At 41.4% G+C, this 14,663-nt stretch overlaps 1 protein-coding gene across 2 annotated transcripts in view; it reads right to left on the bottom strand.

Moving 5' to 3' along the window:
- LTK (leukocyte receptor tyrosine kinase) overlaps positions 1–14,663 on the bottom strand; it is a 96,055-nt gene that overhangs the window by 30,200 nt on the left and 51,192 nt on the right. For both annotated transcript variants that reach the window (XM_010413829.4, XM_010413820.4), the window contains exons 5-10: positions 12,926–13,065; positions 11,022–11,159; positions 9,983–10,135; positions 8,817–8,917; positions 7,064–7,230; positions 1,727–1,821 (exon numbers count right to left, since the gene is read on the bottom strand). In XM_010413829.4, the coding sequence (XP_010412131.1) occupies positions 1,727–1,821; positions 7,064–7,230; positions 8,817–8,917; positions 9,983–10,135; positions 11,022–11,159; positions 12,926–13,065 (794 nt within the window). The remainder of the gene's footprint in view (positions 1–1,726; positions 1,822–7,063; positions 7,231–8,816; positions 8,918–9,982; positions 10,136–11,021; positions 11,160–12,925; positions 13,066–14,663) is intronic.

The raw sequence follows: 14,663 nt of genomic DNA, 5'->3' as shown, positions 1-14,663 counted from the left end.
TTGGCTCTGTCTCTGACATCTGAAACCTGTCCTTGCCAGGGAGAAGTAATTTCATTACTAAAAACACAGCAGAGCTGCTGGGTTTCTCTGCAACCTAACTGAATTAAAGTCATGAGAAGACAAATACAAGGGGATTGCTTTCAGAGGCGAGAAAACGTCAATTTGCAAAGAGGATTCAAGGAACAGTGGCAAGTGCAAGGCTTCCGAGAAACATGTTTCCTTCATGATGTCTTTCTGCTGCATGACTCACACATCTCTGGGTCATGCCTTCAGATGGGGTAAGTGCCAGTTGCTCCTGAGCATCAGTGCAATTTATCCCAATGGAAAATGCGGAGTAACTTGGGCGGTTTGATGGACAAGCTCTGATAACATTGCTGCAGGGGCGCTTACACCCCACCTGTTTGCCAAAGGATGTGTACCTACACCACAGCCAGCAAAATGTCTGTGGGTAAACTGGAGGATCTATCTGCTCCTGTCAGGGTGGTAAACTCCAGCAGCTGGGTGCACATCAGTGGGCAGAAGCACATCTGGAGTCACTCCCTTCAGTTTCCTCAAGATTTCAAAACAAAGTGTTAGCATGGAGGTCCCAAAGCGTTTGGGAGATAGGGCTGTTAAGGAGCTGGAGTGAAAAAATTAAATAACCATCAAGGAACAGCCTTTCCTCTTGATTTCAAGTGAAAATGTGTATAGTCAGCATTTTATAGAGGAGTGGCTTCAGTGCCCACAGAGCAAAGGAACAAAGAACAGGACACTGGATCAGAAAAGGTTGGGAAGGAATAGTGGCTTCTCTTGATGGGCTTTTAACACATCTACTTTGACATAAGCCTTCCCATATGTTGTGTTAGGCTACAGCTAGCCACTGCAGGGACATGCTATTACCCTAAATGCTGACACATTGGCTGTGGTGACACGTAGAGTAACACAGGACCACCAATCCACATTTTTTCTGCAACGGAAGTCACCATTCAAGTGTTGCATATCTTCCAGATCCTTTACAACAGAGCATGTCTTTTTTCCAGGGACAAAAATAAGGCAGTTTCTAATATTTGCAAGTAGTTCGAGTATCTAAAGTCTTTCCCCTTGTCTGCTAAAATCCACTACAACTCCTTCTAACATGTTTCAAAGGGTAGCACTGCCTCCATTTTTCTCTGGAATAGTTGTCAGTTGCTTTCTCAGTAACAAAGCAAAGGAAAGCTGTTATATATCTGGCAGTGATAGCTGATGTACTTCCTTACAGACTAAAACAAACTTGTTGGAGTAATCTGAATTTTATTGTCAGAGAGTCAATATATTCCTTCATTTTCTTCCTTTCCTCCACTAAAATATGGTGACTTTCCCCTTTGATTTCAACAAATTTGCTTCAGCTATCAATTACCAGGGTGCATAGATCAGCAGGGACTGTGGGAAAACAGTGTGATGTAATCCTTCCATTTAGGAGCTAAGGAATAAGCCTAGCGTTTCTTGCCAAGACACACAGACAGGTCTCAACTATGTGATACAGAGTATCCCAGCTTAGAGAAAAAAAGGGTGCTAGGAGACTGACACACAGTAAAATTGCCTCTACTTGCAATCTTCAGTAGGTCTGAGATAAAATGGCATTGTGCTGAAAAAGCGGACACAAATGATCCATGCACACTCTGTGGGGAGAACAGAACATCCTGGATCTGTGGGATGCTGATTACATTATCCAAATTTTTTAGGGGATTCTGCAACATTTGTGGCTCACCATCAGTGAAGCAGTCCAGGCCAAATGTAATGTTGTCGATAGCAATGTCAGCTTGGGAATTCCAGCCCCAAGTTGCCAGGAGTTCCAGTTGAAACCTTTGCAATAAGACAGATGTTTTAGAGAACACCAACAAAGGAGTAAGGAGGGGGAAAACAAAACAAACAAACAAACAACCCTCCTAAAAATACAATGTTCCCTTATCATGGAAAAAAGATCATCACTATTTGCAATTCTTCCTCCAGACAAGCCCAGCTGAGCAGCTGAAAGGGTTTGCTATATGTCTTAGATACACATCAACCCCTTGTAAGCACCACAACATTCATATAATTTCACATTTCATGGGGAACAAGAATGAGAGCCCTACTTTCCCTGCTACCTGCACGTACATGCAAGCAACTGTCCCCCACTAATTGTTATACACAAACAACCATCCATATTCAGTTACCAGAAACAGCCAGGGAATTAGGCTGGGGGGGTGGGGGGGGGGGAATCTCCTTCTTTCCACTCCCAAAGAGATAGAGTAAAAACTGAACAGAATATCCAAATGTCTTGGGCCTGATCCTCAATGAGTGTAACTCAACAAGGTGACATGATTTTATCTCAGAAGGATAGGACATTTAAATTTCAGCCATAATTCCTTGAAGAGTTAGCTCTCTGGACTGCCTCTTTTTTCCACTGTTACCAGGTGTTGCTTATCTAGGAGTTCTGTCAGGTCCCATGTGCTTTGCCACCTTCTGACTTCACAAGGAAGAAAGAAAATGAGCTGAAGGATCTCATTCTAATGGATAGGACTGAATTGTTTTCATTACATTTCAGAAATAAACAGATGTCTGATGTCCAGTCCATTTAGAGCTTATTAAAAGCATATGGGCAGGACCTCTCTTGCTGTCTCTGGTAAAGCTCAGTGATGATTTACGAGAGATCAAGCACTGACCTGCATAACAGATTAATCATTCAATCCAGAAACACACTTGTCCCAAATTAGTGCCAATAAAGCATGTGTGTGCATTCCACCCACCAACCAAATGTTAGTTGATATCCACAGTTAGTTGCATAGCTGCATACAAATCTTTAGGGATAAACTGCTTTCACCCCAACTCAAGAATGACCCCTTGTGCTTAAATGAAAGCAACCACACCTTCAGTATCTGAGCACTCTGGGAGTAAGTGCAGCAAATGCAAATCAAGGGTCTCTTGAACGACCTCTTAGCTGTGGTGTTAGTGGGGAAATTTGTCATTAGATCCCCTTCCTACAGAAGCCCTCCTCTTCAATAGCAGGCTTACCAAGACCTTTGCATTTTCAAACCTTGTGTATAACTCCACTGACACATGACAATAACTCCCCAGCTGTTTGACGGAAGAGAGTCAGAGCACCCTGAGCCCAGAACCAGGGCACTTCTAGGACCCACAGGCATAGACACAGCAGCACAGCTTACCCCTTACTTAAGGCCCTCACATGGCATTATACCCTTGGTCAGGTCAATCTGCTGCATCTGGTCTGTGGAGACAGAGCAGATGAGGGTCCCTGGCACTGCATTACAAAGTAGGTTTCTGCTCCAGCTGAGTACAACGGGGACCTTGAAGAATGACCCTCCTCCTTCAGTGCATGAGAACTGACATTTCATAACCTCTAGGCTCTGTATGCCTCCCCTTCCTCTTAACTTCAGAAAAAGGGGAGGAATTTGCCTTTTGAACTCAGTGCTGTGTTTGCCAGAGGGGTTTCCATTATTCCTGTCCATTGATCTCTTTCTGCTGACTCCAACAAATTACATTCTCCAGCTCTCTGATGTCTGGTCTTCTGTCTGTTTGGTTTTCTCCTGGTAGCATTTTTTTTCCTTGTGTGTGTGAACCAAGTAACTGAATTTGCCAGCCAATCACCAGAAGCAGTTTTCCAAGTAGATAGATGCCCAGCTGTCAGGCTGATCAGAAAACTGTCTTCCTTCTCTCCTAAGAAATAAATTCATTGGATGAAGGTCTTGCTAACCTCCCTAAATAGAGCCTTCATGTCCTCCTTGCTCTTTTTGCTAAGGTTTCTCTACTGCTGGCCCTATCAAGCAGTCCATGACCTGCTACAGCAACTTCCTGTGTTTCAGTTCATGTCTACTCTTCTCCCTGTGTGGTTTGTCCCCTTCCTACCCACTTTACTACTGCCTACCATACCCTTAAGGAACCAGGGGAAAGTATAGCCCTTGCTTGTAGCAAGAGAAGGACAGAAGTTTCCCGAAGATCTGGGATACAGAAAAACAACATGCCAGCTCAAAATCTGCACTAAAAATTACCCTAAGCACAGCATTGATAGAGCTTACATTACTGGGGAAAGCTGACAACACCCATAAATATGCAGAATAGTCATTCATGTAGTTTTATACCAAACCGTAGTAAAATTGTCCAGGAATGTTCATCACACACCTTTCTTTACAATTGTTTTCAACTTCACCAACATTAAAACAATTCAGGCTGAACTTTTCTATTTTGGGTGATTTAGTATGACTTTTCTAGCAGTCAAAACATTTTGTGAGTGTTGAGGATGAGACAATGCAGGGATTCATGACTCTGACCATGCTCAAAAATGCTGGTAACTTTTTAAACACTCTGTGTATTTGAGGTGGGATCTGAAATTTGTGAGGAAGAGAGTCACATGGCAGACATGAGCATTTTTTTCCATGTGAATGAGAATCAATCAAAAATTTAAGAAAATATATTTGACGTTTTTAAATCCCTGACACTTCCAAGCCTGGTATTTTTTAATCCTTTAGTTTTGTCTTCCCTGGATATCTGAAAGTCTCAGGCTAAATGGTGCTTTCCATGCAGTGCTGTTATGAACTGTGTCAGGTCCTGCTTCAGCTGCATGAGGTAAGAACTGCCCTTCCAAATTAATGAATAAATATTTTCTGACCCAGCCTTTGTTTCTGCTGTTGGTCCTGGCGAAGTAGGAGAAAAAAAACCTGCCTAAACTGAATCCAGAGTGAACAAGGTGTCATCCTGGAGAGAGGCTGGGAGCTCACTGGGAATTCTAGAGCAGAGAAGCTTGGACTTGGTGTGCAGGGAGTTTGGACCCAAGATCTACAGAGAGAATTAAATAGCCAATCAAACAGGAATACTGGGAATAAACCTTTACTGTAGGTCTGGGATCACTGAAATGAATGCATGCAAGAGATCGCTAGGAGAAGGGAAGTGCAGGGGAGGGATTCAGACTTAATAATGAAAAAACCAAACCAAAACAACACACAGAGATGGCATCTGCTGAAAGACAGATGGAAAGAAGAAACAGGGAGGAGTTCAGAAAGGGAAATTACAACCAGAAGCATGAGACAGATAAAACAGGTTCTCAAAAGGGAGGTTGAAGCAGAAGAAAGAGACCAAGTATATGAAAACAAAGAAGAAAGGCACAAAATGCCCACAGAAGCAGGTAAGACAGGACAGAAGGAGTAGATCAAGGAAAGAACAAGACAAGAGGACTGGGATGGAACCCATGTCCTGGGAGCACAAAGATCAGGGTTTCCTCCCTTGGGGAAATAGCTGCAGCACCTTCTAGCAAAGTGTGTACTTGTTCTGTGTCTGTTACAGATCAGTGTAGCAAATGACAACCTATTATTTCTGTCAGGCACCTGGCTAGCACAGGTAGTACAGATTTGCCTTCTAGACTGAACAGTTCCATCCTTACTCACAGTGATTGTCACTGTTGTGCTGCTCAGTTTTAAAATTGAAAATGTCATACAAAAGGTTTCATGAAGTAAAACAAGATAGAACTATTTGAAAGAGACTGTCATAATAAACACATGCATGCATGACCTATCTACATCTTTCATTTTGCCTAAGTGCTCAACTTTTTCAAACACTGCAATATTTGAATATTTGTATATCAATTATTTTTCATGCCATGCTGGTTAGCGCTCCAAAAAAGCCTCTTGCTGTCCATTCCCTTCTGCCACATAAGATCCATTTTGCTTCAGAACTAAGAGCCAATATAGAAATTGGAGGCTTCAGGGAACAAGCATAAGGGACTGTATATCAGAGGAGGCAGAAGGTCTTAGATATCTCTGAAGAGCCCCTTGATCTCTGCTGCAGACAGGTTCACAGTAAAGTGCCCAGAGAAAAGAGCTATTCTGCACTAATTCACTGGTCATACTTTACATATGCATAACTAAACAGATGCTAATCCACAGGACGTCAGACTGTGTCAGACAAGAATATTAAATACAGTGCTAGCAGGCAGACCCTAAAGGAATCACTCATGGCAAAGCTGTGTATGGTGAACACATGATAATACTAAGACCAAAGGTAATAATGAAATTAAACTAGAAAGAGGGTAGAACAACATTTTCTCTCTCTGTCTGAGTTTTACTGCTGCTTGGGTCTGAATAGCTATCACTTCCAGACCCAAATCCTCTCCTTTCACACAAAGATGCAGAGAATATTTGGAATCTTCTCCCACTTTTTATCCCATGAATTTTGAGATATTATTTATTGTCAATGCTGAGTAGATATATTTCCATTTATAATATTCACTGTATAGACTTGGAGGGGTTTTTTATCTTAAGTTTCATGTGAAACAGCCCTTCCCCAGGAATATGCAAGAAAAACCAGATTGGAGAACTTGAAAAAAAAAAAGTTTATGTTGTGCAAAATAACCAGCTATCAAGACCAGCTAAATGGCTTGAGTCTGAGTGACATTAAGTGAGGGAGGAAAAACACTTGAATAAAATTAGATTGCATTGAAATTCTTTAAATCTTCAATATTTAACTTCATTTTAAAACCAATATCACACTGTATTTCCACATCTAAACCCATGAAAACTTTAGTGCAAGGCTCATTTGGGCAGCAATCTTTTCCTGAAGTCATTGCATCAGTAATGTGGCAACGAAGGATCTCCTGCTGCCTAAGCTGCACTGATACAGATCCTAAACTTGACAGCTGAATTGGCTACACTGTGGGATCAGCAACCATCTGACTCACGGGCGTGCTTTTTACTGTGGGAGTACAAAGTGCAGCCATACTAATGCAGCTGTTTCCCTACTGGGAGCACTTGGACACTGTGAGTACACTGGCTTGCTCAGATTGCTAAAAGGTTTTTGGTACAGATGATTGCTCTTCCAAAACCTAAGTGCTGTTTGAGGCTGCACAGAAGTGCAGCCACATGGTGTGGGCTTGTGTTGAGCTAAGCTGTGCATGTGCACAAAGATATGCACTTATGACAGAATACTTCCTGAGCAAGCAGAGTCACTTAAAAATGGGCCTGGAAGAAGGCAGGAATGAAAGTGGCACTTCACAACAAAGACAGTAACGATTTACTAAATCTATAGAGATAACCCTGACTGCTGACAGTCGAGCTCTTACCGGTTCTGAAGCACTGGCATTGGTAAGGTGATGAGAAACCAGTGGTCACTCCAGCTCCCTGCTCTTTCCCACATTGGCAAGGTGATTGAAGCTCCCTTTATCTCTTCCCTGAGAGAGAAGGACACTGTGCCATTGTAGCTACCAAAAACATGCACTGAGAACTGAATCTGTAACAAAGGAACAAGAGGAAAAGAATGGTAACCTTTGACAAAAGGGAAAGGTAGTCACTTCTCCCCTCCCTGGGAATTTGAGACAAGAAACCTCTGAGTCTGGGTCAAACTGTTTAATGACAGAGATTACTAAGCCCCCACTCACTGATTGTATTTGACTCAGCACCATTATTAGCACAGAATTCTCTCAGGGAAGACCCTAAATGACACTCCTGTTGGGCAGCTGTTTTTCAACCACTGATGACAATATCCACAGTCTCTGACACCATCTGGGTGAGAGGACTGGTTTCCTTGTTATTGCCTTCTCTGAGGGAAAAGCTGTCCTGCTCCAAATACCTTTGAAACAAGGACTGTCTTTAGAGGCAGGAAACCTCAGTCCATATACCTGCTCCAACTCATAGGCACCCCCTGCATTGTAGCACCCCTAAGACAAGCGAACAACAAAATCATGTGGCCAAAGAGTGTTTTGATGCAGGACTTGTTCCTCTGTCTTTGGAGCAACCACTTCCAGTTTGCCACAGAGCAAGAGAAAAGTGCCATTTCTACCACTGCTTTGAATGTTCAGCTGCCCTTTATGTTCCAGAGAGGTCCAGTACTGGCAGGAAAGGCAGCACACACACGTTCTGCAAAGAACAATCACAGAAATTCCTTGTTTCTGCAATGTGGGCTCAAATCCTTGCCAGTGGAGGAGAGAATGGATCCAGATCTCCTGTGACCTCTACACAATAACCAACAGCTACTGTGCTTCTCCTCTCCTGGTTTTGTGAACCTATCTCCAATCACATTTTATTTTGTTAGAAGTATCTAGCAAATTTTACCTGGATTTACAAATAAATATAAATGCCAAAGTTACATTTCTGGCACCTGCACTGTATTTATTTTCCCAGCTCTAATTAGGAGGCATCAAAGCTTTCTCTTTTTCCCCTAGCAAGACTGGACTCCAGCTGAAACTTGCAGCTTAATTTTCCTAAGTGTTATGGCTATAATATTACTTAATATTTTTAATTCCAGCATCTCAGAGCTGCAAGGCAAGTTACGTGATTTTATCAAGGCCACGTTGCATCAACATTTTGAAATTACTGAAGAATGTGATCAGAAGTTTATTACATTCATCTATTTCTGGAAAATCTAATGCCTCCTAACTTCACACTCCTGTTCTCAGTGAAACTATCAAGTTTATTAACTCCTGCAAAGGTATTGCAGAATTTATTAAGAGAAATCTCAGCAGCAGATATGCTGAAAGGCTCAGCGACGCATCCAGACAACTCTCTTTTCTACAAACCCTGGCTGCCCCATACAATTCAGCTGCTTGGCACCTCTCCAAAGAGTAACTTTACCTAACTGGTACAGTTTGGCTGGGGAGTTTTCCATAATGAGTAGCTCCTGCTTTCAACTTACTGGGGGTGCACCTCACATCTCCTTTCCAGTTCTCAACAAGCAGCCAGCTAGGCAGCTTAGGCAACTCTTCTGCTTTCCAGAGTTTTGTAGAGTGTGTGGAGGGACAGGAGAATGGACTGATTGCGCAAATAGTGCCTACAGTCTGATGATTTACTCCACAAAGGTGCTAAGACAGGGTGACATACCTGGTAGTCTTCAGTGGCAAGACTGGGTGGCAAGGTGGTACTATAAGCCTTAGCCACACCACTTGTCTGAGTGCTGTCTGCTCGCAGGTAGAGGAAGTGTCCTGTGAACACAAAAGTGAATCAGAAAAGACAAAATGATCTTTTGCTGTTTTGGGTAATCTCTTGAAATAATTTAACATCATTAATGTTACTGTAGATAAGTAAGCATATGTAGGTGTAAGCATGGCTTGAGAGCAAATCTGTAAGTGAGGCCATAGTAAACACTCTGGTAGGTTTCAGCAGCACAAAAGTCAACATCCCAAACCTCTTCTTGGAAGGTGAGTGCATAAACCTCAGATACCACTCAAGATCTTCCCATACAGAAGCACACACCAATCACAATCCTAATTCCTACACCATTAGCATCAATGACTCTTGCTGAGACAAACACTGGGCTGGAAGAGTTGATTTGCAATCTTTGTTTCCAAAGAGAGCTTAATACAAGCTCTTGAGAGACAAACAGGACAGTTGTATAGAAACCCTTCATTTTGGCAGGCAACTGTGAGGCAAGACTCATGTGCTATCACTTCTGACTTTTACCCTGAACAGGTGAGGGTCTGGCCTCCCTCGTTCTTATTTAGCAAGTTGACAGTTCTGCAGTTCTGGGAATTATTTGACTCTTTTTTTATTGTGGTATTTTATGGCACAGAATGTGTATGATCAGTTGGGATATTCTTATATGTGATGCTCTTCCTAACCCACTAGAGGAGTCTGTCAAAGGCCTTCAAAAGATTTCTTTTTTCAAGCTGCCTATTTCTGTTGGGCAATTTTTACCTAGTGATGCAGCAGTTATCGTATAACTGCTGAAGAACTCAGCAGCTGCCTAGCTCATAAGAGAAAGGAGGAGGGAAGAAGTATACACTACATGATTTTTTAAAGGTGAAGGAGAATCCTTGTCTCTGACAGTTTTATGTTAACTTTTCTGCAGAACATGTTTAATATAAAGTTTTGAGGCATGCTCAAAAGTTAATTTTAGCTACATTTGAAGTTGTTATAGATAATACTGATGCTGAGGTTCATTTGGCAACGATGCCAAAATTTTAAAACCAATTTAAATAAACCTAAATTCAAGGCTGTTGTGTACATACATACACAGAGAGTGGGAGAGAGAACTAAGAGGAACCTACCACCAGTAGCTTGCAAAGTAGACCCTACAAATAAGTCATCTTGAATTATTTCAGAAAAGCCCCGAATAGACCAAGGAGATACTGCAGTTTCATTCAGTGTCCAGCCACATGGACCTTCTTCGAAAGAGCAGTGTGAACCCTCTGGGAGACGGTCTACAATCGAAAACAAGGAAGAGTAGGAAAATAGGAGAAACTTGATTATGGAAGAACACAAACAGTAACAAAAATGAAAATCCATTGTAGTTGTCCAAGTTACCCCACCTATGCTACACTGTCAAAATAGGTCTCATTTGTTTATTTCCAGAGTCACCATTAGAAAGCCAACACTTGGCTTCTGGAAATACTTGAGACTTCCTTGTGCTGTTCTACTCTAAACACTGTGCAAAACTGCAGCCCCTGTAATCTAAGGAATGGCAAATCACTGCCACATGTTTGTAAAGGTCTTGCTGCATACAAAATTGCAGGCATCACAAAGCTTTGTGTCCTCATAAAGGAAGGCAAATCGGATTATTTTAGATTTCCACCACTGTACTTGGAACAAAGCTAAACATTGCCTCTCAGCACCACATATACTGTTAGGGGATTTCTCTGTCCTGATGTGCAAGAACTCTGAACTGGGATCTTGGAAGGACAGATTTATGATGCTGTTGGTCACTGACAGTGGAAAGATGATTAGCATCATTCCTTGAAGGGAAGGTTTAGATCATGAGTCCAGAAGGAAATTCTCACCCAGCTGCAGACATGTAAATGAGGTTTTGACTTTCTCTGAAGTAGCAGTAGCTGTGAAAGGAAGGTCATTGACCTCCTTACTGCAATACTTAAGAAACAAAATCAATTTTAAAAAAATCCGGTTTATTCTATACAGGGTGTATTTTCAAAGAGAATCTTGGTATCCACTTAAAGTAAATGGGCCAAATTAATTCAGGAGGTAAAATACTGAATTAATCTAAAGATGGAATCAATTTAACGCATTTTTTATTCTTAATTAATTCTTCTAATGGGATGAACGTTCCCATGAAGTGTCATGCCACATACTCACCACACCTCACTCCTTCCTCCTCTTTGGTAGGGCAATCACTGATGAATTCACAGATCTGTAGGTGGCTGACACAGCCTCCATGAATGCAGGGGAAGGTGGAGCCTTTGTCATATATAAAAAGACCTTGGTTTTCTTTATCTAATGGAAAAAAAAAAGAAAGAGAACAAAGCCCAGAGATGAATTGACAGAATGTGTATGACCCTTCACGTGTATCAATCTTCACACATAGGACCTTGTCCTTTGTATGATAAATGATGTTCACCTCTGCTTTCTTTGTGTAGTTTTCTATCCAGCATGAGATTCCCGGACCAAATTTATTGCTCTTTTCTTTCTCATGTGCTTCTTCTGCTGTGTTTGTAGATGTTTTTTTTTTTTTAAATGAACAGCCTTGCTGTTTTCGACCGTGACGTGCTCCTCAGTTCTGCACACACGACTGTGCACCTGCCAGGCAGCTGTGACATGCTGCATGGCTCTCTGCTGCTGGAGGCAGGGGCACCCATTTATCTCCAGCCCTGACAGACACATTGCTATGCCCTGTTGAGGCTCAGGTTTAACAGCACTTCAGCTGCTGACTCATTTCTGTGCCAGCTTCCAGCTGTGGCATCCAGCCCATGAAGTAGCTGCTTCCCCAGCAAGTGGGCCCACTGTACACAAACTTTACTCATGCACACTAACTAGTCTAGTCAGTTATAGTCTGGGAGCATTTGACTGATTGCACAGGTACCCATCAGCCAGGCTGAACACGATTTTTAAGTCTGATATCTCCCAAAAGCACGACTCTTAATGCAGCCAGCCTGTCCTGTGGATGCATATGTGCACAGGCCTGTTATGGACCTGCTGCCCTTTAGCAGAGCTCTGCACAGAAGTTCCATTGGGGTTATTACTACTCTGGAAAAAAAGCAAAAGTTAGTGAACCAATTGCAGGAGAAAAAGAAAAGAACACCTCTGCATCAATCCAGGTACAGAATCTGAACCAGTATTTTTTCATGACACTGTGTTGTGCCAGATACATGCACCAGGTTATATAGAGACTGAGAGCACAGTGCTTCAGGCTGTTTGTATCTCCTCAGAACTCTAGGACTGTCAAAAAAATATTACATTAAAAATATAGCATCAGTTTAATTAAAAGAATAATGACTACAATTAAATCTCTAATATGATCAAAACCATACTCATGATAGTGTTTTCTTTTTACATTACATTCCAAGTTATTTCTACAGAGTCTGCAAAATGGAAGCAATAACATTATATTAATTCATAAACTTCAGGAAATGGAGATGATTATGTCCCCAACCTGAAGGCTGCCTGTGCTGACAGACTCTTGCACTTCTAAGAAGCCTCAGTGACATTAGCAAGGTTCTGCATAGCCACTGAGGATCATTTGCACAACATTCAGAACAAAACTGTAAGCTCCAGGTAAAACTGACATCTTAGCTGAGCACTCAGTACTTTAGAGGAAATAATTACATTCCAATTATTTTCATTTTAGATAAAAATTCTCAGCCTGGCAGTAGCAAATAGACCCCACCAGGGGCAGATAAATATTTCTTTTCTTCATAGGTTTGTTAGATAAAGCCCAAGTACACAAAAGGCTTTGGTTACACAGGGCAGTCTTTTGTCCTCGATTATTTAAGAGAGAAAAATACTAAATGCTAAAATAATCTAGGTAAAGACTTTTTCATCCTTGTTGTTGGATTCAGCATAAGTCCAGTTGTTTTTGCTTTTTTCCCATATGAAGATCAAGCAAAGCAAAGCTGAAAAGCAGAGAGGATCATTTAAATCAGTTCTGTAATTCTGAGTTATTCATCTTTCATTTAAATCCTATCCAACTATCCCTCATCACACTCATCCATTTTGGTGAGGATGTATTTGATTATTCCAAACCTGTCTGTATTGCAGCATACCATGAAAGCAGTTCCTGAGTTGCAAGGAGCCCACTGCCACTACTCCAACCTCCTGTGCTCCACAGTTTGAATACACCAGGGTGATTGTGAAAGGTCTTTCTATTCGTCCAATCTGGGCCACCAGGTATTTCCATTTCATCCTAGAGGACAGCAGAATGTTAGGAGACATACACAGAGCACACTGGAATCCATGGAGTCTTTAGCATAAAGATTCTGCATTGTACCAAAGAGAGGTAATAGTATCTGCATGGGAAATGGATCAATGGATGTAAATAGTAAGATAACAAATGGGTGTTAATATAAAAGAGATGATGTTCAGCCTAGCAAGCTCATGTTAGGTTATCTTTGCTGCAGAGCTTATTGCTAATGGTGAATAGATCCAACCATTCCCAATGATTCTTAAATTGGACTTAAATTATCCCCAATTTTGGACATGCCACACCCCAATATGTGCTTTCCATATACATGGTTGTGTTCTGTTTGCTCTTGAAAGTACAGATCAACCAAGAAGCTGCACAAGTCTCTGGATCTCCTCAAGCCAACGCTGACATTGTGTGTTCTGGAAGTAAATGTCTGGCCCTCCCTGAATGTTTCTTGGTTGTGTCAACAATGAAAACCTTTATCTGTGTGTTATCTATCTCATTTTCCACCTTAGCAAACTACAGTGCACCCACAAAGCAAGGGATAGAAGAGAAGTGTTGTTCCAGGAAATGCAGATTACTCATGCCACTTACATTTCACTGCACAGCAAATGCCATAATCTCCAGGCTGCAAGGGTTTCTCAGTTGTGCAGCATTCATGGCAGTTTGGAGAAAGACAAATGGTCCTATGCACTCTAATTTTAAAGATGGTTGTCAGATATCAAAAGCTTGAGAGATACCAAAAAGGAATCTTCAAAGTACCTCATTCAAATTAAGTCTGGTGGAAGTCAAGGTACCCAAGTGTCATTTAAAAAATACAGCAGAATTCTTAAAAATACTCTTACTTTATTTTTGTCTCCAAAAACTGTTCTTGTATGTTATGTAAACAAGACAGAAAAATACAGTTAAATCTATGTGCTATTATTTTGTAAATTGATTGGAGCCATGATAGTGACAAAAGAATCCTTGCTCTAAGCCCTTTTCTGAGAAAGTATCAGACAGAGATAGTTTTACCCACATTCTACACACTGCTGATGTTACTGGGGCCACTCTGGACAAGCGACCTAAGTCAGTGCCAATGGAATAATAAGAAGGCCAGGTCACATTGTTAAGAGATGTCAATCATCTCTGCTCCCAGTATTACTTTTTTGCTTAGGAAACGCCTTCAGCTGCCATGAAGTGGTCATGTAGCCCTTGTCCTGCACCAGAAACACCAAGAAGGCAACACCCAGATTACAAACACATCTCTTCTGGGCTCAATATGAAAATTACAGACCACCTTATCAGCAACTTGCAAAAAATCCAAAGCAACACTAATTTTTTATCACCCTCTCTTGCATTCTTCCCTTCACAAACCAATTATATACCTTTGGATATTTTTTTACTATCCCTTCTATGGCATCCACCCACCTTTCACTTTCACAATTGTACATATGCATGAATACCCACAGATAACCTGAACTCATGTGAAATTGATCTATTCTTATCAAGAAGACCCTATTTCTTCTATTTCCTGTTCCATCATAATATATTCAGTAGTTCATTATAATTTAATTCATCTTCAGAAATGTGCAGCCCTGAATCCCAGCAGCACCATC

Source organism: Corvus cornix, chromosome 5 (genome assembly GCF_000738735.6).
Source record: "Corvus cornix cornix isolate S_Up_H32 chromosome 5, ASM73873v5, whole genome shotgun sequence".
Taxonomy (NCBI): Eukaryota; Metazoa; Chordata; class Aves; order Passeriformes; family Corvidae; genus Corvus; species Corvus cornix.
The sequence above is the reverse complement of the archived record's forward strand: the minus strand, read 5'-3'. Positions and strand labels throughout refer to the sequence as shown.